The 22,652-nt window shown below is 40.6% G+C and overlaps 1 protein-coding gene across 4 annotated transcripts in view; it reads right to left on the bottom strand.

Moving 5' to 3' along the window:
• Positions 1-22,652, bottom strand: part of MRPS5 (mitochondrial ribosomal protein S5) — a 67,440-nt gene that overhangs the window by 9,087 nt on the left and 35,701 nt on the right. For all 4 annotated transcript variants that reach the window (XM_075147547.1, XM_075147544.1, XM_075147545.1 and 1 more), the window contains 4 exons: positions 11,351-11,441; positions 7,916-7,962; positions 6,738-6,795; positions 5,120-5,182 (listed from right to left, as the gene is read on the bottom strand). In XM_075147547.1, coding sequence (XP_075003648.1) covers positions 5,120-5,182; positions 6,738-6,795; positions 7,916-7,962; positions 11,351-11,441 — 259 coding nt within the window. The remainder of the gene's footprint in view (positions 1-5,119; positions 5,183-6,737; positions 6,796-7,915; positions 7,963-11,350; positions 11,442-22,652) is intronic.

The following is a 22,652-nucleotide window of genomic DNA, read 5'->3' as shown; positions in this document are numbered from 1 at the left end:
CTGATGCACCAACTAATTCTAGAAACCATTTCCAGGCACATGACATACAAGAAGGAGTAGTCAGCATGGATTCACCAGGGGTAAGTCACGCTTGACCAACCTTATAACCTTCTGATGATGAATGATGAAATGGAGAGCTGTGGATATTATCTGTCTTGACTTCAGTAAGGCTTTTGACACTTTCTCCCATAAGATCCTCACAGAGAAGCTGAAGTATGGGCTGGATGAGCAGACTCATAGAAAACTGGCTGAACAGCCAGGCCCAGAGGGTGGTAATCAGTGGCATGACCTCTAGAGGCCAGTAACTAGTGGTGTATCCCAGGGGTCAATACTGGGCCCAATCGTGTTCAACATCTTCATTAATGACCTGGATGGTGGGGCAGAGTGTGCCCTCAGCAAGTTTGCTGATGATACAAAATTGGGAGGAGTGGCTGATAACCAGAGGGTCATGCTGCCATCCAGGGGGACCTTGACAGGCTGGAGAAATGGGCTGACAAGAACCTCATGAAGTTCAACAACAGCAAGTGCAAAGTCCTGCACCTGGGGACGAACTGCATGCACCAATATATACCAGCTGAATGGCTGGAAAGCAGCTTGGCAGAAAAGGGCTCGGGGGACCCTGGTCCACCAAGTCGACCATGAGCCAGCAATGTGCCCTTGCAGCAAAAAAAGCCAACAGCATCCTGGGCTGCGTTAGGAGGACTCTTGCCAGTGGGTTGAGGGAGGTGATCCTTCCCTTCTATACTCAGCACTGGTGAGACACACCTGGAGCACTGTGTTCAGTTCTGGGCTCCCCAGTACAAGAGAGACATGGACATACTGGAGAGAGTCCAGCAAAGAGCCATGAAAATGATTAAGGGACTAGAGCATTTGTTGTCTCAGGAAAGGCTGAGAGAGATGGGCCTGTTTAGCTTGGAGAGGAGAAGGCTCAGGGGGTATCTTATCAATATACATAAATATTTGAAGGGAGGGTGCAAAGAGAACGGAGCCAGGCTCTTTTCAGTGGTGCCCAGTGACAGGACAGGAGGCAATGAGCACAAACTGAAACACAGGAGGTACCATCTGAACATCAGGAAACACTTTTTCACAGTGAGGGTGACCGAGTACTGGCGCAGGTTCCCCTTAGAGGCTGTGGAGTCTCTATCCTTGGAGATACTCAGAAGCTGTCTGGACATGGTCACAAGTATGACCCTGCTTGAGCTGGAGGTTGGACAAGACAACCCTCAGAGGTCCCTTCCGACCTCAACTATTCTGTGATATGCAATTTTTACTGCATAAGTTGAATGGAGCAGGGAAATAGTAGTATGTCAGCTACAAAAGGATCCCTCCTGGGAAAAAGAGAAGGTAGTGGAGAGGCAGTTTGTTTCTCAAATTTAATAAAAAAATGGAAATACATTAGGACAACAGTCTGGTGAGGTAAAATTAATCATAAGGTGACCCTGATTGTTCTTGCTTCTGAGGTTCACAAATGTAACATGTCGGATGAAGAGGGAAGGTATGTCTTATTCTATGTTCCACTACAAGAAAATACCATCATCTAATGCGAACCTTCCTTTACCATTTAACAGTAATAGCATTATTTGTTTGAACGTACATGGTCAAATGTGTAATTCAGTTGTGCTACTCCTGCTCTGTGCATGTTTTTCATTCACTATACTGAAGACTAAACTGAAGTTTCTTTTAAGTGGTGATCTTAAAAATTATAGCCCAATTACCTAATTTACCACCTTGAGAGCCCCTTAAATGCAGAAAAACTGCAGAAACGTAAATGATAAGACAGTCTGACTCCATACCTGTTAACTTGTAAAGATTTTTCTAAGCCCATGATATCACTTTACTGTCACACTGATTAAAAAAAACCCTCATCCCAGAATCAAAATGTCATTAACTAATAAAATTGTGTTGAAGGTTCATAGCAATTTTAGATGCTTTTGAAGTACATTAGTAACTCTGAACATTAATAATTATATTCTCATATTACTAATGTGACAGTGCAGAACAAGAATACCAGATACACAAAATCAAACAGTATGTCCAAAACATCAATGTTTCAGCTTACTCAAAGGTTGTAGAAATTGATGCATTAAGTAGTTGAACTTGACAGGGTTCTGACTGGAAAATTATCCCAAGTTTCTGACTTATTATAAGCTAATCATTAAATGCTATTGCAGTTTAGATCTTATCATAATGAAACTGAAGTGATTTACAAAGCCATGTAAATGAATTAGTTTCCTATTTGTATATTAAAACTAGAGGACCAATTAAGAGTGCTCAGCAGCAAACTACATCTGTTTTCTATAGAACAGCAGTTACCCTTATCTGTCCTGAAAGCAAAGTTAGGCTAAACAAGTCAAATCAAACCTTTGTGCATAAAGGTCTAACTCAAAAGATTCATGCAAAGAAATGACCTGATGTTATCACTGCAGGTCTTCAAAGAAAGACTCTAGAATGTAAAATGGATCACGCTGAAAACTGCAATGCATTAGAAATAATGCTAACCTTTAGCTCCCCAAACTACCTCATGTGTTAAAACTTTTTTATGTTGCAATCCTGAAGAACATGACAGCAGTTTACAAGGTTGCTCTGGATGCATCCCTGTAATTTGCAACTGGCAAAGCAGATATTGCAACAGCTCTGAAGGTGAGGAAAGGGACAGCAGAAAGTCAGCAACGTGTCTTCAAAAGGTCAGCGTTCATGTGGAAGCTATTAGAGACAGCATACACACAACTGAGGGACAATGTGTGGTGGGCTGTGTATCTCTTTGGCTGAAGCTGGGAGGGGAACACAGTCATGGCCCTCTGTCAATTTCCAATCCAATGATAAAGTCTGTGCTGTGTCTTGCTGGTGCAGAACTGTTGACACTAGACATGATGAGTTGCCATACTTCACAACTATTGACAGTGATTTAGTACTACTGTGGACTGGAAGTATTTTTAATTGCAAGTACTTCCAATGGACTGGTAGCTGTAAGGGTATGTTGAAGGAGAGTGACAAGAACATACAGGGACACAAACATGACCGACAAATAATAAGGGAGGCAGCGATGAAAACCAAACCTGGTCAGCCACACTAATTGATGAGAGCATGTGAGAATGTGAGAATGTTTATTCTAGTGAGGTTATCTGATTGGGGACCTTGTCAGTTGGGAAACTGAGGAAAAAGGGGGAAACCAGAAACAAAATATACAGAGACACAGACCTGACAAAACAAACATAGAGACAATGACAAGAAACAAACATCACCAATAACTGATGGGCTATCAAGAAACTTCAGGTGCCACTGCCAGGAAGATCAACCTGGACTTTGCAACAGGTAAGACTGTAAGCCAGGGGAGACCTGGACTGGGAGAGATGTGAGAATCGATAGTGCTATACAAACCCACCAGTGGTTGGAGCAGGACTACGAGGCCTGTCTGCCTGGTGGTGGCTGCTGGGGGCGCAGAGCATCTGTATCTTCCCCAGTTCTGGTGTACATGCGGTGTGCATGTGTTTTCACTAGCAAACTTTAAGTTGGACTCGCCGGTGAGTAAGGGGACCTCAGGTCTGGGCTGGGGTATCAGGTGGGGAAGGGGTCCATGCGTGTATCCCCAGGGGACTTGTGAATGTGGAGTGCATGAGAGACAAGTGCGTGAGCACACGTGTGTTGGCTAGTAAGCATCAAGCTGGACAAGCCAGCGAGGAGGGGACCTGTGAAGTGGGTAAGAGGACCCAGAATCTGGACAGGGGTGCTGGGCAGACAGAGGGGCCGTGCTGATACTCGAGGAATCCGCAAATGTGTGTGTGCTTGTGAACCTAGAGAGTGCTGTGTGTGCCTGCACCAGTGATCTTCTATCTCTGCCACCCGAAGAGGAGGTGGGGACCTGACTGTCCGTGTTTACATTTATGAGTCCTGTATGTAGGTGCTGTTGAAGGCAGTGCCTTGAGTGTGGCCAACCGTGTCAGTGTCCTGTGTGCCTGTGTGTGTCCGTGTGTCTCTGGGATGCATACTCAGCTTTGCTACTGGTTGAACCTGCAAACGAGAAAGTGACAGCCGCATCCCTCAGCCGGAGCAGAGGCCCTGGGTCCCTGGGCATCAGGCTGGGCTCCAGTGGTTGGGCAGGAGGGCCCAGGGCTGAAGCGGCTGGAGGAGGCAGCTGCAAATCTAACATCACTTAACAGTAGCTTTGTGGAAGAACAGACCTGTGAGCTGAGAGCTACCAGGCATGGAGTTACTACTACTCACATCTAACCTACGGAGTCTAAAGAAGCATTTGCCTGTACTACAACTGGGATGAAAGTGAAGAACAGCTTGCAAAGATGGAGAAATAAAAACACTGCTGCTGTGTAACAATGAGATGGTCTTTGTGCTGGTATGGTGCACAACCAGGGTAGTTTTCTAGTTTTTTTTTTCTAGTTTCTCTAGTTTTTTCTAGTTTCTCTACTTTTCCACACTCCACAGGAGCTCTTGATTTTAGGGAAAATAAAGCAGTTATGGTCTCGAGGAAGTAGCAGGCTGGATGCTGTCCTGGCTCCAGCTCATGACCACAGGTAGTCTGAGGCAGTTGAGGGAGGGTATCTGCCCATGCTATCCCAGTATGGGTTTAGGAGCGACAGGCACACAGAGGCAGCTTGCACTCTGATTCCCATTTAAAACACTCCCACTACTGCATACTAAAGTACCTCTGAATCTTGTCTTGAAAACAGCAATTAAAAATCACTGAAAAGTAATGGAATGAGCCTATCAGTTCTCCAAAGCATGCGTGGGGCATATGGTGGGAAAAGAAACCTGCACGGTTTTTCTAAAGGTCTTTGCCTCCAACATCTATGCTATTAGATTAGACTTTTCCACATCTAGAAAATTTAGAGCTGAAGGAACTACACTTAGGAAGCATGAAAGAAAACCAGGAAGAGAGCTCCCACCAGTGTAAGAGGGTCAAACCCCAATTTACAATAACAAAGCCACGTCATAACGGTAGGTATTTCTAATGAAAAATAATTTATCATCTTCAACATTTGAAACATGGTAGACTAGCACCAAATGATCTGTCTCTGAAGTAAATAGACATTGCACAAATATAACATCAAATAAATACCAGTCAGTAATTAATAAAACTTCAACATTTCCAGGCAGCTTTAATTACCTTTGTTTTGCTTCTTCATGCGGATGGTTGTGCTTTTAAATTTCACTGTAATATCATGGTAAACTGGAGGGGAGGAAAAAAAAGGTATTACAGCTAAATTCTTCCTTCTAGAAAAGCTTTAGCTTAGCACATTTAAGAAGTGCCTTTCTTTTGCGGAACTGTGAATGGGAAGTTTGTTTTACTCTCCTCTGAGTTCTTTAAAGAGAAGGGTTAATTTAGGAAAATTTCTGGAATAGATTAGGAATGTTTACAAATCTGTGAATACTATGTTACTATTGTAAACAAAACCAAGCTTCACTAGAAAAACATGAAGCGTCTGTATGACTCAAATGATCATCATTTAGCTTTGAAGTAAGCTCACGTGATACCATTTAACCTTCTTCCTCATAATCAGGTATTTATAATAATTCAGCTTTTAATCTAAGTTTTCCCCATAGGCTTCAGTGTTCTTGGATTTTCCATACAGAATATTTACCATTCCAGTCTTCCTGCTTCTCTCTGCTTCAAAAGGAACCCCAAACTCATATCCTCTGGTGAGTGGCTGTTATATACATCTGATTCAGTGGCTCAGTCTCTGCATAGTGGATTCTAACACTGCAGTCAAGATGGCTCAGAGACAACTTCTATGTTAAGTAGAATGGAAAGCACGGTGGAAACGCCACCAGTTTTTAATCAAATCCCCAAACTCTTAGTGTGAAATAATAATGCTCAAGGAATAAACTCATGAGGATAACTGCAGTTTTGTATTTGTAAGCTGAAGTTTTATTATACAGAATATTTATCTACACAATTACTTGGTTAAATATTCATACACTCTGTAAGGTACTATCTTTCAAAATTTTTCTGAAAGATAACCAGTTATTTAGTATATTGGTACCACGTCCGACATCAGAGAGGACTTGTATGGTATTAAATTGAATTAACAAAAAGCTACCATGAAACATCAGACTGACTTCTTCAGCCCACGTTCTCCCCAGCTGCTGGGCTTTGTCAGCATACATGGATTGAGTCAACAGGGAATCATCTCTGACATACAAAGGGGAAAAGCACAGAGGAGTTCACTGTAGAGAAGAGATGCCCAGACAGTATTTGACTTCCTTAACTCAAATTGTGCCAGCAGAGATCTAATCTTGCTACTACCCCCTTCCCCTGCCCCCATTTTTAAAGAGCCTGAAATACTATGCATTAAGTATCCAAATTTTAAACACGGCAAAGGCAGGAGACTAGAAGGGAGATAAATCTCTCAATATTTTAACAACATCTCGTATTATGTAATCTTAACTTTTCTTCGTGGACCTTCCTACAACTATTGATACAAACCTAAGTGAAAGTAAAGAGTAAACCACATACTCATTCCAGGTAATGGTGATTTACTTTACACGGCGACTGACAGACTATGTACATTTCCATTGTCTAGCTAAAACAGTCTGGGACTAAGATTTCATGCAATATGCTGAAGAAAAAATAATGCATGCATAATAATAATACAATGCATCAGATCAGAAAGGTTTTAGTTAACATTTTTTTATACTTTGTAACTAGTTGCAACCAGTTCTTGTTGGTATATTCAGTACTTATTGAAAGTAAAGGAGTTGTCTAAAAAAATCATAATACTTACTTGTGTGATTCTGATACCGCTCTATAAAATGTAAGCGGCTTATTGCTTTATTCTTTGCCTATGGAATAAAAGCAGAAAACATTTTTTCTTGAATTGTTCTGCCAAGTATTTGAAATTTACCATTGTTCAGTTAACCAGACAGAAAAAAGGCAAGAAAGAAAACTTAGGAAAACTTAGGTTTGCCACATCTAAACCATTTACTTTTTGGAAATGAAAATGTTCTCTTTAAAGAACTGCTTTCTCTTAACGAATTTAATATTTAAAAAGATTTCTCAATATAGTAACTTTATCAAACTTCGTGTATTTTAGCATCGCTACTTTGATAGCTTAGTTGAGCATTACAACATAAACTAGATTAATGTAGACGGACAAATAACACTTTGAAGACTAAAGGAGCCTTAATATGGTCATTATGAATGTGTAAGAGAAAAATTCCTATACACTAACTGTATAAGCAGATTGTATGCTATACAGATATTGGAAACAAGTGAGCACAGAGGGATACGTATAGCCCATAGAAAAAGGAGTAGAAAGAAAATAAAGAGTGCATTAACAAAATCTCATTGCAGGGCAACGTCATTATGCACATCCGAAGAAGAGCAACAAAGCTGGTGAAGAGTCTAGACAACAAGCCTTATGAGGAGCAGCTTAGGGAACTGGGGTTGTTCAGCCTGGAGAAAAGGAGGCTCAGGGGAGACCTTATCGCTCTCTACAACTACCTGAAAGGAGGTTGTAACGAGGTGGGTGTCAGTCTCTTCTCCCAAGTAGCAAGTGATAGGACAAGAGGAAACAGCCTCAAGTTGCGCCAAGCGAGGTTTAGATTGGATATTAGGAAAAAATTCTTCACTGAAGGGGTTATCAAGCATTGGAACAGGCTGCCCAGGCAAGTGGTTGAGTCACCATCCCTGGAGTATTTAAAAGACGTGTAGATGTGGTGCTTAGGGACATGGTCTAGTGGTGGACTTGGCAGTGGACTTGGTTTATGGTTGGACTCAATGATCTTAAGGGTCTTTTTCAACCTAAATGATTCTATGGTTACTTTTATCAATATGGACAGATCATGTACATGGACTTACTTCTTTGCATAGACTACAAAACATACCGATTATTAAAAAAAAAAGTGTAGGTATGAATTATTTGTGCTTGTCATCAAGCAACAAATAATTCAAACAACATACTTTCCGTAAAGCATTCATCCTGTCACCTGCTTTCCCCATTGCAAAACCTGCAAGACAGAAAAGAGTAATTTTATTACTGAAAAATACATGAGGCGGGACCTTCAGAAAGCAAAGGGTTAAAAACAGAACACTTCACAACCACATTTAGTACCTGTTATTTCCACTCCATTGCAGAGATCATACTCAGAAAATAATCCAGAGAAAACCACAGAAATCATAGAAAGTAACCGTTTAGGAGTTATGAATACCTAGCAATTGGATGCCAATTGCTTGTTGTCAAATGAAAACATAAAAAATAAGGCTTAAGTTATTCCTCTGTGTATTTGTCCAAACTTGTTCCAAACAATTGAATAGTGATGACTGCTTCAGCCAAAAAAAGTCCAGTCTTCTGCTTAAAAAGAAAGAAGAGAAGGAAGAAAAAAAAGGAAGCCAATACAGATATATCAACTATGTCTGTACGAAGAGTAGCTCCAAGATCCTAGAAGCCAAGAAGGAGACTGGTTTTCTATTAGCGAAATAGAGAATATGAAAACCAGGTTTAACAGAATAGTGCATCTGCAAAAAATGCATGCCTGTAGAACAGAGAAAAAACAGACTGCCAGTTTACAAACGGCTACCTAATTCTTTCTGAACCCTCAGACCTACTCCTATTTACCAGGTGAACTGTGGTAGCGATGAAGAGATTTCACAGCAGTCTCGGAGTATTTGCAGTCAGCTCAGAGCAGGGCATCAACTGACTATATGGAATAAGTAAGAGGACGTGACAACTGTTTTTACAAACTCTGTAGTCCAACAACGTCAAAGTAGATTGAATTAAAATCATTTAACTTCAGATCAGCAGATCTAGCTTCTCTGGTCCTTTGATGTTTCTGTTGTGTCAGCTGGGGCTGTAGGTTACCTGTATCCAAAAGCCTAATCCAAAAATCAATGGGATTGGACCCATTGGCCAACACTGACTCACTATTTTCATGCGGACATTACAGGAAAAATGTACAGGGTGGCTGCATAGTTCCTTTATGGATGCCTTTACAATTAAGTGGTATTAGCATTATCTTTTTTAATGCCGTCTCAGAATCTGACCCATCCCAAAAGCTGACTACCAAAAGCAAAGCACATACCGTCAAATGAAGGATGCCCAATAACTTTTGTAACCGACAAAGTGAAACAGAAAATGCTTAAGAGAAAATATACTTTTCTGGGAATATCTGCTAGCCTTTATGGATTTTTTAAAAAGACAGTGACAGTTTTGTTTTTTGGTTTTTGTTGTTTTTTTTTTAAGACAGTGACAGTGACCACCACATCATGGAATGTCTCCTTGTGCTTTAGCAATATGTAATGTTGTTAAGTATTATATATCCAGTAATATCCAATATATAAAGACGTGGCTATACCATTGCACTGAAGTACCAATATGTGCTTGTCAGCCTTGTTTGTTTTCTTTTGGTTGGTTGGTTGTTGTTGTTTTTTTTTTTTTAAATGCCACCTGCTCATTTAGAAAATTTGCAACCATAACACAGAAACTACTTCAGCCTTTTCTACACTGAGTTTCCCATCAACAGCAATAACTGATTCAACTAAGAATTTTTCTTGCAACTTTTTACTTTGCATACAACCCCGTAAAAAGCTGCAGTAGAGTGAATTCTTTTCTCCTCATTTTGTAAAGACCAATTCTGACCAACTCAAAGGCTCTTCTGGCCAAGATTGCTAAACACTTCACTTGAAGAAAGAATTGTCATTACTTATTGCAGTGTTTTCCAAACTTCTGGGGAGAGGAACATGACACAACATGTCAGGTATCTGTCATCTATGTCTTTGCTGTGAATGATCTTACTAACATATGAAGCAGTACCATGACATCAGCTGGGATCCAGGGCTAGTTAATCCAAGTTAGATGCTGCACTGAGATGGTTTGATTGCTTTTAGACATAGCTTGGTCATCACTACCCTGCATGCATAACTGCTTAGAGTTCCGTTACAAGGAAATCACAACTAAACTGAACGCCTCTGACCAGTATTCTTTCTTCAGTTCTTGCTGAGAAAGAAAAGGAAAAAGGTCTCTTTTCACAGTTTCTATTAGAAAATCCTTCATAACCTTATGTTTCTTTTGATTTGTCCTATTTACTCTATGCCGTAGACAGCACTTCTATGGTTAGACTTCAAATTGCTTGCTGAAGAGACCATTATAAAGAGTCATAATGGAGAAAGCCGACAAATGGGTCAAGCCACAGATCATTGAAGTTACTATGAGACCGGACTCAAACGGCCCTGAATATTCTATTTTTTCTTAAAAGTGTAGATACAGTATTTGTAGGAAGCCCATAAAGTGGAATTTTTTTTTCTGATTAACTTCAATAAAATAAGAAAGTTTCCTGAGGAGGCTGAATCAGAAGGAAAACTTAGGGTCTTCTGATTTGACAGATTCATTACGAATTTCTGAATCAAGATGCTAGCTGAGACTACCAGTAAACAAGCCCTTTTTAACTAAAAGCAGTAATACTTCCAAGGGACTCCCCTGAGACTTAGAGAGACGAAAAAAAAAAATCATTCAGATTTATATTAATTCTAGCTAGAAATACTAGCACTAGCTAGAAAATAACCCAGAAAAAACACACAACCAGTCATGCTGCCCCTCGCTGCAAAGTGGTCACTGCTGTTAAAGCAAATGAAAATAAAACCCCAAGAACCCCAACATGAAAGTGATTTTCAAAACCAGAAAGACAAATCCACATCCACTGACTCCTACTTCTTTATGACTCTATCTGCTCTACTAACCATGGAGGCCCCGATTCATTTTAGTCAAGCACAGGCACCTCTGTGAAGAGCACACTCAGCTGAGTTTTCTTCCACCATCAGTGCAAGGGGACGAACACTTCCTGGCGCATGTCAGCCCACCTGCAATTCCAGGCACCTTTTGCAGGTGCCCGATTCTTTTGTTTGACTTGAGAGTAAACAACTATACTCTGCAGCAGTTAGGTGCCTAAGGCTAGGTGAAACGAATGCAGATATGCATGGCTGAATACTTTCAGGCTTTGATTTTTTTTTAAACATAAATAGTATCTACAGTAAAAAGAAACAGTGTGTACAGGAAAGCATAGATGATCCCTCCTGGTAGGATCTACCAGTGGTTAGTTCTATCACTCTAGAGTTAAATAAAAAATGTTTTTACCACTGGATAAGATATGCTTCACACCTAATTACATATTACTACTTTTCCCAATTTCTTTTTTTTTTTAATACAGAACAAAGTGTCCAAATGAATACATACATAATTTGATTATAAAGCTTACTTTTATAGATGAAATTCAAAATTCTTACAGGTATTTCAATATTGCCCAGTGGAAAAAAGGGTAAATTTAAGTATAAAAAAGTCCCTTTAAATCACCGTGCCTCATGAAGTCCAACCACAAACAATGATTAATTTGTAAACACACATACCTGCAGCCCCTTTACCATTTCCAATAGCCACTAATGCACGTATTGATTTTTTTCTGCCTTCCTTTGCCTTCATACAAAACACATTTTTCACCTGAAGAAAAAAACCACAGGGCATCTTGTTATGGCACAGTCCAACTGTATTTTTGTTTTTAAAGAGAGTCAGTTCACCAAAAAGGAATTAGAGATCTGTGATGAAACCTTACAATATATACTGTCTTTGTCAATGGGTATCATCTGCAGTGGAATAGTGGCTTCAAGGCATTAAATACATAAAGGCTAAGAACCTATGCTCGGACACAGAAGTTGTTACCTCAGTACAATTTCATTAAAATATCCCCTCTGTTGTGGTTAGCTGCACAACAGATAATGTTTCAATGCCGCTAGCTTCATGTATTATTTCAATCGTGATGAAAAAACTTGGAAAAAAATTGAAAGCGACATTAACATCTTACTGCCCCCCTCACATTTTAACATATTTTAGAAGCGCCCTCAGGAATTGCTGAAGGCATATTGTTGCTTTACATGGGTTAAAACTTAGGATTGAAATCTACTTGCAGACTGCAGAAGGCAGTCTCATTACTGAGATGACAGCTGCTAAAAAGACGACTTCATTTAAGATAGGGGGAAAAAGAAAATGACATTTAATTCCTGGAACTAGAAATGTTTACAGAAACTCTGCAAGAAATTCAAGCAGAGATGGAAGCAAGCTAGTTAGTTTGGAGTGGGGGGACACAACAACGACTGGGGAGACAGGTGGCCTTATGGTTAGCATTCTGGAAATCTAAACTTGCTTTTGCCTCTGCTACAGACTCCCCTATGTGACTATCGGCAAGTCGCTGCTTTATCATTGCCTACCTTAAATGGTCTAATATATCACCTGAGATCCTTTGTCCATCTAGCTCCTGTTCTAGTTTCCTTGGTTTTGTTTATATATTAAAATATATGTTTTTTTAAATATAGACATATATTTTTATATATAGCTCATATACTGTATATAGTAGATAAACTATATATAAAATATATTATAATATATAGTATATATAAAAATATATATACATATAAAATAGCATACTGGATATTGCTTGACTGTGTTAATATCTGTACCAGTCAAAAGATACAATTTACTTTATGGTTCATTTCTCCCCTTCCTCTCAAATGCATCAGGGTCTACTTTCTTGAAGCCTCAATACGACTTCCATAAATTACAGTAACAGTTAGATTAAACATTCATTGTTAATACATGAATTAAGCAGTGCTCCCCGCTTTTCCCTATAAATAATTCTTCAGTAAGCTAATCTGGTTGTAGTGTTATACATCTGAAAGTAGATTATTATAAAATACTTAGTCATGGCTTAAACATTCTTACTAAAATTCATTAAAAAAAAAAAACAAACCAAAAAATTCCACTGACATCACTAGGTACAGATTAGGAACACGTGCTTCTGAAAAATTCCACCTTGCTTTCATTAAAATAAAGATGCTGTTAAATTCAAGGTGCCTATATATTCTAGAGAGCACTTCAAAGAAATATCAGCTTTGCTAATTGCTTATTCCATGCTATTTTTCTTTCTGCAATTTTATTGCTTACAAGAACAAGCTAAAAAACCAAGCCCCCTAAGCTGAAAGTGTCTGTGGGAACAGGCTATTTACAGAAAATGCAAAATAATGATGAAAGAATGAAAAGAGAGTGAAGTACTGTGACCTCTCCAGGAGTATCAAGAGCATACTATTTTTGCTTTGCACATACTTTTGTCTTCCATTGCCAATAAAATCTGAATAAGTACTTGTACAAAAAGAAAAGTTGGCATGCGTACTGTCAAAAATGAAGGACATGATGTATGTAGAATCGACTCAAAAATTATTCTTCTCCCTTTCCAGAAGGTGGCAATAAAGACACATGCAATGAGCTGCTCTAAAGCCTTCCTAAAACTGCACTCGTCAGCTGTTTCTGAGCAGCTCTGAAGGAAAATGTGTTCAGTCACCCATCACAATCAGTGCTATTGCATCTCTCCTGAAGCGCTGTAAAGGTCTTTCAAGCCTGATAATGTGCCCAGGCAGCCATGACGGCTGGAACAACAGTATCCTTAGATCCTCCCCGCCACAGCCCCGTGCCTCCTTACATCAAAGGAAGCAGCGCTCTTTTGGAGTGCGCTTAGCAATGCTTCCCTTCCATCTTGGAAATAAAGCATGCAGCTGAAAGCCTATCATTAAACTGCACTGCAATTAATTAACACACAATGAACAATGTGCCACTTTTAAAACAGCATGACCTCTGAAAAGTGACTGAAACTAAGACACAACTACCCCTATTTACTAGATTGCCACTCAAGCCAGATTTAAAGCCAGTTTTTTAAATTTGAAAACAGATGCATGCTCAACCTTAATCACAGTGTACCTCAAATTGACTGTCTCCCTGCATCTAGTGGTGATAGTGCAAATTCAGCTTTCTTTCGAGAGATGAGGGAAGAACAGCACCTCTCAAATACAAAATGAAACCACCTCAAACATTTATAAGAGGAGAAATGGCAAGCAACAGTTTCAAAGGCGGAGTTGAATGTGTGGATATAGGCTACAGTCAGAGACAGGCGGCTAAAGGTTATTGTGATTTCAAGTACTTATCAGTTTCTGCACTCTGTTAGAAAAAGGTAAAAACACAACATTTCCCTAGGGGTTTTGTTCTTGTAAAAGCAGAATGAATGACAGGCCAAACTGATTGCCCTTGGAAAGTCCTCCTTTCTAGAAATCATATTCTAGTCAGGATTTTTAGGAACCTGCCACCTCCAAGCCACACTCTTGACAGTTCTCTTCTTTTGCTGCTGTTACACAGAGGAGAGTGCCTGCACAGGCTGATCCCCTCACAGCATAAGGTCCTCTGGTCCCAATACTTCTCTAAGGTACAAGGTGAGACAAGATAAAATGAGAGCAGGGTGCAGTGCTGAAAAAAAAGCACTTCCATGCAAGTGAGCCTAGAGAGGCTCAAGGACATAGCTAAAAGGCTTGGGAAGCCAGTTACCCAAAAGAATTGAGTAATAAACTTGTAAACAAAAATCAAGCCCATGTTAGCTAGATCATGTCTGTATCAGCCTTCTCTTCTCTGTGAAAAGTACCAAGGGCAGAGCGGATTTGTACCACAGTGACAGAACATCTCCCCGTTGTAACTTAAACCTACAGTACCTAAAAGTCAGAAATTGCACAAGCTAGTTGGAGGACAGAACTAGTATTGCTGACAAGTGACAAGGGTGTCATATGGTTTCCCTAAAAGTGTGCAAATGGTGGACAGTGACAAGGACAGTGCTTCAGGAGAAGGCAAATTAGTCTGTCTTCTGCTACGATTACTAAGATATGACCTAAGAACAGCTAGTTAGTGAATTTACCAGTCCATACTGATGTTTAATATAAATGTTAGGGAGTAGCCCAACAGAGGCGAGGCTGCCATAGCTTCACGCTCCCAGGTCCAACAAGTAGCAAGGTGTTAAGGGATGTCAGGAGTGGACACCACCTCCCGCAGCTCCGGGCCTGGGACTTTGTCCTGCCTGGCCACTGGAGCCCAGCCCAGCCAGGCTGAGGGATGTGGCTGCAGGTTCAGAAAGCAGCAAAGCTGAGTATATATCCCAGAGACACGCATGCAGGGCACTGACATGTCTAGTTACAGTCTGTCACAGACAAGGCACTGCCTTAAACAGCACCTACATACAGGACTTGCATAAAACCCAAGTATAGACAGCCACGTCCCCTTCCTGCTCTTCAACTGGTAGAGACAAGTTCACTAGTACAGGCACATATACACCGTTCTCTAGATCCACAAGCGCATGCACATTTGCAGATCCCCCAAGTACCAGCATGGCCCCTCTGTCCATCTGATACCACTGCACAGGTCCTCTTACCCACTTCATGGATCTTTTACTTGCCAGCTCATCCAGCTTGGTCCTCACTAGCAAACATGCAGTGCTCACACACTCGTCTCACAGGAACTCCACATTCGCAGGTCCCCCTGAATACAAGCAACTGGTCCTCTGCTTGCCTGGCCCCCCCGGACCTCAGGCTTCCTACTCACTGGCTAGTCCAGCTTGAAGTTTGCTCATAAATTATACCTCCCCCCCAAACAAACATCAGGTTTGAGGAAGATACAGACCCCCACCTCCCTGCTGCTTCCACAGCAGCTGGCACCAGGCAGACGAGCTGTGACCTGCGGTGCTGCCCCAGGCACCAGCGTTGAGCCCCTGACTTGCTTCACTCACCCTGGTCCCTGCCAGTAGCTGATTTTCAGGACGCACACCATTTCTGCACCAGCAGCTGCACCTGCTCCAATAGCTTGCACTGAGACCCCACTCGCTCCAGTCAGGGGTGCCCACACCCCCAGTCTGATCGCAGTTGCTAGCACCAATTTCACTCCCACTGGTCCCCTCATGTAGCTGGCATGAGGGACTCAAATTCTGTAGGACCCTCCCTAGATCCAGAGAGCTATGGCCCCTCCAAATACTGAAGCTAGGACCCTCACTTGTTCCAGTAGCTGACACCGCAGGCCACGAGGCACCTGTGCCCCCAGTCTGACTCCAGTTGCTGGCCCAGTGTCCACTCAACGCCAGTCCTGCCAAGAAGTCCTTGCCCTTAGTCCCTGCAGACCTCACAAACACACATGACACAGTGACATTAGACAGAGAGATAATTATGAAAGGATTTAATAAGAAGATAGATTGTAGTGATCAGGTGCAGGGCTCAGTCAGACAAGCATACGGGCTGGCCCCGTCTTAAAGGCAGCCAGCCCTTTTTATACTCCTCCTTTCTGTCTATTCCTCCTTTTTTCCACCCCAACCTCTTCCCCTGCACACTCCTTCACCAGTTTGCATAGTTCCAATGACACCCCTCCAACATCCTGGACCCTCAGGTTTGCAACTTTATCAGTTGCAAAGTACTGGTTTGCCTGCAGCTTTCTGATAGCCCATCAATGACTGTGACCAACGAGGTTTGTTTCTTTTCTTTGCCCTATTATGTCTGTCTGTCAGGTTTGTGTTTCCGTATATTTTGCCTACAGCTTCCCACTTTTCCTCAGTATCCCACTGGATCTCTATCAGATAATCTTAATGAAATTAACATTCTCACATTCCACATACCCTTAGCAACTAGTGTGGCTGACCAGATTTGGTTCTCGTTACTGCCTGCCTTATAGTTTGTCTGTCAAGTTTGCGTCTCTGTATGTTCTCTTTTATGGCTCCTCCCTTATTAGTCCCTTTTTACATTGAAAAGGTCCTTAATCATGCACCCTTAAAGGAGGAGATGCTCCCTCCATCCATGTACCCTTACAGAAAGATGGGAATGCAATCCCAGTGGGCACAGACATAAACACACCTATACAACACATATATGCATATATACACAGCAAGTCCTGCAGATCAACACAAACAGAAATGAACAGCACTCACACAAACAGCACTAATAGCCTCATCCTGTTCCTCTCTCTGGCTGATCGGGCTGAAGGTCCACTAATGGGAAATATAAATACTCCAGTTGCTGGCACTTAGACCCCCCCTTACACACATGTGCACACAGTAAACAAGAGTCCCTAGCCCAAGAAAAGAGTTAGAAATTGAGTTTAATAAGAAGTCAGGACAGACTGTATTGATCAGACACAGGTCATGGCAAGACAAGCATACTGACCAGCCCTGCTTACATGCGAGCTACCCTTTCTATGCCCTTATCCCTCTATTTTCTCACACTTGTTCCTCCCCCCAAATCACCTAGATCCTTCCCTTGCTCTCCCTTTGATTCCTACCCTAGAAATCCCGTAAGTCTTGTGTAATACTGAAATGCTCTTCCCCTGCAGTCCATAATGTGTCCCCTACCCCTTGGCAGTAACGCTCCCTCTCAGTCTGTGGGGTGCTCTGGAGAGCCTGATCTTGATAGTCATCACACGTGGAGCACGAGGCTGAGGCTACCCCAGTACAGCCCCAGGAGGAGCCAAACAGGGTGTCTGTTTCTCTGAGCATGTAATTTTGTTTCCCTTGCCTGTCTCCGTGCTCCTCTGGTCTGTGCAGATGAGCCACCGATGCAGTTATGGCTCTCCTGTGATGGTCCTAGGAGCAGAGCCAGCAGGGTGTTACTTGGGTTCTTCTACCTGCTATTGCCTCTGCGCTCCTTTGTGTGTGGGCAGACAGGCCTTTTATCACATAAGCTAACAGTCAGTACTCTCTCCATCTTGGCCATCGGTAGAACAAATAAAGTGCTTCTCTCTCGAAGAATTTGATTCAGTAGCTATAACCTCTGAGAAGCAGGAAGATTAGAACCAGCCATCCTGTTCACAGTGCATCCATCCCCCAAGGACATGGTAAGTGGAGAAACTACAATACAGAAAATAATCTGGACTCCTCTACCCCTCACATTCAGCAAAACAGATTAAAGTTTTTGACCAGATACTTGAAGTGTTTTTCATATAGGCTGACTCATCACAGCTCTGGGATAAACCCCAAGTGCAGCTCTCATCCAAATTAGTAACAAGCCCAATCTGCAGAGAAACTATCAACTAAACCATGTTTAGTGCTGATAGTTTTTCCCTGTCACATAAGTGAAATTCTCTCTTTTATAACTCACTAGGAAAAATAATATAGCTCAAATGCTCTACTGACACAGAATGTGTCTAAATGTGGCTTCATACTACAGCTCACATCTGAACACCGATCCTTTGGATTAACCCCACAATAATGCATGCTCAAAGCCACACTACATCTGAAATGGCTTCCTTTCCTTTTCAAAGGATGATCCATAATCATGCCGAATTATAATTCACTTAAAAGCTTCTGAATGTTCCAAATGCCAATTATTTCATCCATACAGGCTGACAGGTAAAAGAGATAAAAAGTTTTAATTATTTAATCAACAGAACCAGTTAAAGGTAGCATCCCTAAACTCTACTTTAAAGGCAGGCCAAAACTCTTGAGAACTCCAAGAATATCAGAAATAAATTGTAGTGCACAGCTCTGACCTCTCATTATTTCCTGTGACAGGTTGCTTCAGGTGCTATCTTAAAAACTATCTGAAATTTTAACTGTCAGTCTAAAGACACTGTCAGTATCTTCTAGGGAACTTCTGAGTTCTGTTCTGTAGTCTACTGTTCTGTAGTTCTAAAAGCAAAATGTAGAGCTCCAATACCCCAAAAGTACTTTTGAGCCAACATCTCATTTGAAGTAAATTATTACTCAGAGAGTATCCTGTATACCACATAATTTTTCAGTCAAGGATGTCAAACAATGGATCTCAGACGCTGTAATTTCATGCAGCATTTCCTTTTCACAAGCCTTTTTTATTGCACCCTTTGCAAAAACAATAGCTAGAAAGCAATTTCCAATGATGTATAAAAAGAAACGAAGGTATTTTAGACTGCATATTAAGGAATATTATTTTTGTCACAAGTAGCAAGTCTACTAAGATTAATTCTGTGGTCTTAAAACAAACACGTACTCGTGGGTTTTTTGCTACTTCACAGAAAGTTGAAACTATGGCCTTGTATTCTTATTAATAACCCCCTGCTGCACCTAGACAATTTATTTTTGTTTAGTGGGTGCAGAACAAATGACTATAGAGTGATATAACTTTCTTCTCTTCTCTACAGATAACTCTCCACAGTTGCATGCACTTTTGTGACAACACATTTAGAAATACTTAGGACAAGGTCCTTCATATAATTTTGTCCCAACAAACCTTTGTTTTTCTGACTTCACCTCTGCTTTCCACATGCCAACATAAAGCTACTGTTCCTAAGGCAAATAAATTCTCCGTGGCTTGGTACAGAAAGCCTAGTGGTTCCTAGTGTCACCATTCCTGAACAGTCCCAGAACAGAATGAGAGTCCCCACACAACCTTCTCTACTGCCCCATTGATATTTGCCAACGGCTGCATTCAGATGATCAAATGAGTACAGGTGACATTCAACTGCAAGAACATAGATCTTGAAACTTTTCCAGCTAGGACTACTGACTGTTCATTCTACTCCTGCTCAGATTTTGGCTAACACACAGCTCATGCTAAGGCTTGATGTATGCTGGGAGCAGCTCCATTAGGTCAAAGTGAGGGCAACACATAGGCAAACACGATAGCCAGGAAGGGCTAAAGGTCATTATGCAGCCCCTGCCACCTCCAGCTTAGTGTCCCCTGCAGCCATCATCCTTACATACTGATTGTCTGGCAGTTTTTTCTTCAGAATCCCCTAACTCATGGCAATGGTACAGACCAAACTACCAAGCTGGATGGTATAAATATGGCAGCTTACCCAAAAAGATATTGAAGTGCATCTGACAGCAGACAGACTGCTGAGGCTTTCATGCTTCCCAGTGTGATACAAGGGATGCCTGCACCATGACAGAGGAGGAAGGATGAGCACTCTTACTATTGGTTTGACAACTATTTTTCTCACAGATGCACGAGTTAAAAGTTGCGAGTTACGAGTTATGAATTAGAGACCTTTTGAGTTAGAAACCTCATGAATTAAGTGATGAACTAGTGAATTCACGTCTTAGACTAGTCAACACAAAGGGGATTGAGTGCTTGTTTGATGTGTTTGTTTGTTTGTTTTTCTTCATAGTCAGCTCATAAAATAAATTTTAATTTACAGAGTATGTTGCCCTGTAAATTTGAGTGACCCAAACGGACCGTGACAAGCACACCTAACACTACTTTGCACATGGGCAGCACAACCCACATCAGATGCAAGCTGTGGAGACCCTGATCAGAAAATTGTTTTTTTTCCCGATTGCTCTTTTCAGTCTTGCTTCTCCAAAGTGCCATACAACAGTTGAGGTAAATGCTGCATCCAAACAGGTCTCAGATAATCAAAACAAGCATGCTTGAATCCAGCTGAATGTCTAAAAAAACAGGGGAAGAACAAGCAAACGACCAAATTCACTTGACAGAAACCACCAGCTTTAAGAAATTACAGGTTGTGCATGAAGTCTTGCCACATCAGGACTTGGATATGAACTGCCAATACTATGATACAACTCTGTGAAGCATACCCAATCTCAAGTCAATTCAACTAAGAATAAAGTCTGTAAAGAATACTACTGCAGGTAACATGCAAAAAAAGAGAGAGGCGAGAGCTTAGAATCTGGCTTCATTTACTGCACACTATCTTGATTATAAGACAAAAGCATTTCTTCTCAAAGGCTTTCTGTAGAGTTCATCATTAACTCGATTCCTGGGAAAATATCATCCATATGCTTTTCAGAATATCCACTCAACTATCCACTCAATACAATTTACTTTGCTTGATTCTATCTAGGGAAGAACCAGTTAGTTATTTTTACTATGCAAGTGTTAAAAAAGACCTCTTTTGTCCTCTCTTCTTCCCTCCCTTCCCACACTCTTAGAAAGTAAAAACAAACAAACAGAAACCACATAAACACCCAAAAGAAAAAGGTCCACATAAAGTTTTACCTACAACATAAGAAAGAATGAGAAATAACCCTGAACTAAAATAGCAACATAAAATTATTTTGTATTTCAAGGACCAAAAAAGATAATACAAAAATCCCAGTACCCAGCTCATGACATATGAAGGTCTATATATAAACCAAAGCACCAGTGTACTTACAGAACAGGTTTTGATTTAAGGATAGTATCAGTGTCTTTACGTTGCTGCCTTTTGCACCATTTCTCTATACAAATGGGGTGTATTGCCTGACCTGAACTTTTTAAGCAAGTCTATAACTTTCTGTAATTTAAGACTCAAACACAAATCAATGTTTTTTTTGTTTAAAAATTACAGTACCATATCCTAACCATCTGGCTGAAAAAGGGAACTATTCTGACACTGGAAAGGTTGCACTGACCCTGTTACAATGGGGCCATGCTTCCACAAAATTCTTCAAGTAAAGTTACCTTTATTAGAAACAGGTAATGAAAACAAAAAAGCATGACCATAATGGTAAGTGACCAAAAGGCAGAGTTTTCACAACTGGCAGAGGACAACTTCAGTGTTGGACAAAAACCCGAGATCTCTCTTTAGCAAAGGGCATTATTTATAATTTTATCTTCTCCCTTAGAAAGCTCCCCTTCGTGAAAGAATCAAAGGGCCACTAACCTCATGTTATGTGCTTTCAGGCCTTACTGATTACTAGGTCTCACTTTCTGATTTTGATTGCACTACAAGGCAAATACTATCATAACACAGGATATCATGTAGGCTACTTTTTTTACTATGTTACCGTGTTGATTTTGGAGAAAAATAGAAGAAAAATTCATCTGAGGATGGATGATACACGAAATGAAGCCTTCCAGTTAAAATAAGAATGGCATATGTCAACTACAGCTGTAAATTTTAGTTACCACTATTACTACATATGTTAAACAACAGTAAATACTACCACCAGTTCTATTCACAGAAATTCTTCTTATGCGTCATATATGGGCAAAACAGGAAATGTGCCTTCAGGTTGGCAAGGAAAAAAAGAAACAGATAGCACAAGTCACCTACTCTAATTAACGCAATAGTCTATAGGAAAGCCAGAAACAAAAGCAATATGCAGTCCCTGCTGCTGTCCCTTCACACTCACTCAAGCTAGCTTTTTCTCTATGACAACTTTAGCTCTAGTTTACATGAAAATCTGACCTTGTCTGCACTTTATTCTACAAGCAGGGAAAAATCAAGTTAGCTTTTCTGTTTCTACGTTATAAGAAAACACTTTAATAAGTGATTTCTCTCTTTTAGCAAGGGAGCCTTTTTACTAGCATAATCACAACAGAAAAAGCCTTTTGTATCTTTGTTCATAAGACAATCCTTTAAAAATGGCTTTCAGTTTCTTGCTGCAAAGTATAATTTCCCAGCAAACATTATTTTAATCTCCTGTACTGTTGTAAAGATAAAGATAATGGAAAAGACATACAGAAATAGCATCATGTATGCCATCTGTTTAAAATAAGAATGCTAAAAAAGTTCTGTTTATTTCAAAATTCATACTTGTTATCAGAAAATTATAGGACTCAATTATCTTGGGGTCACTGCTGGCTTTGAATATAGAAGTTTTTGCTGCTGCTGCTATTTTTCTGCAAAAAACCACTCTTTCTCAGTTCACATCTGTGGCAATCTCATATAGCAGCCTGCTTCCAAAAGCTTTTTTATTATTCAGATATAATAAAACAGTGAAACAGATTTCTATAGCACATGGAAGCATTGCATAACAACTTATTTTGTTGTTTAATAAATTTGACTGTAAATAATTATGCCAGCACAGAATGGCCAACTTTAGTAAGTATCCACTGTAGTATCCAAACTGACAATCAGTTTTGACATGTCACAGTAACAAAACAACAGCCA

Source organism: Calonectris borealis, chromosome 3, assembly GCF_964195595.1.
Source record: "Calonectris borealis chromosome 3, bCalBor7.hap1.2, whole genome shotgun sequence".
NCBI lineage: Eukaryota > Metazoa > Chordata > Aves > Procellariiformes > Procellariidae > Calonectris > Calonectris borealis.
Note: the sequence above shows the minus strand (reverse complement) of the source record. Positions and strands in the feature narration are given on the sequence as shown.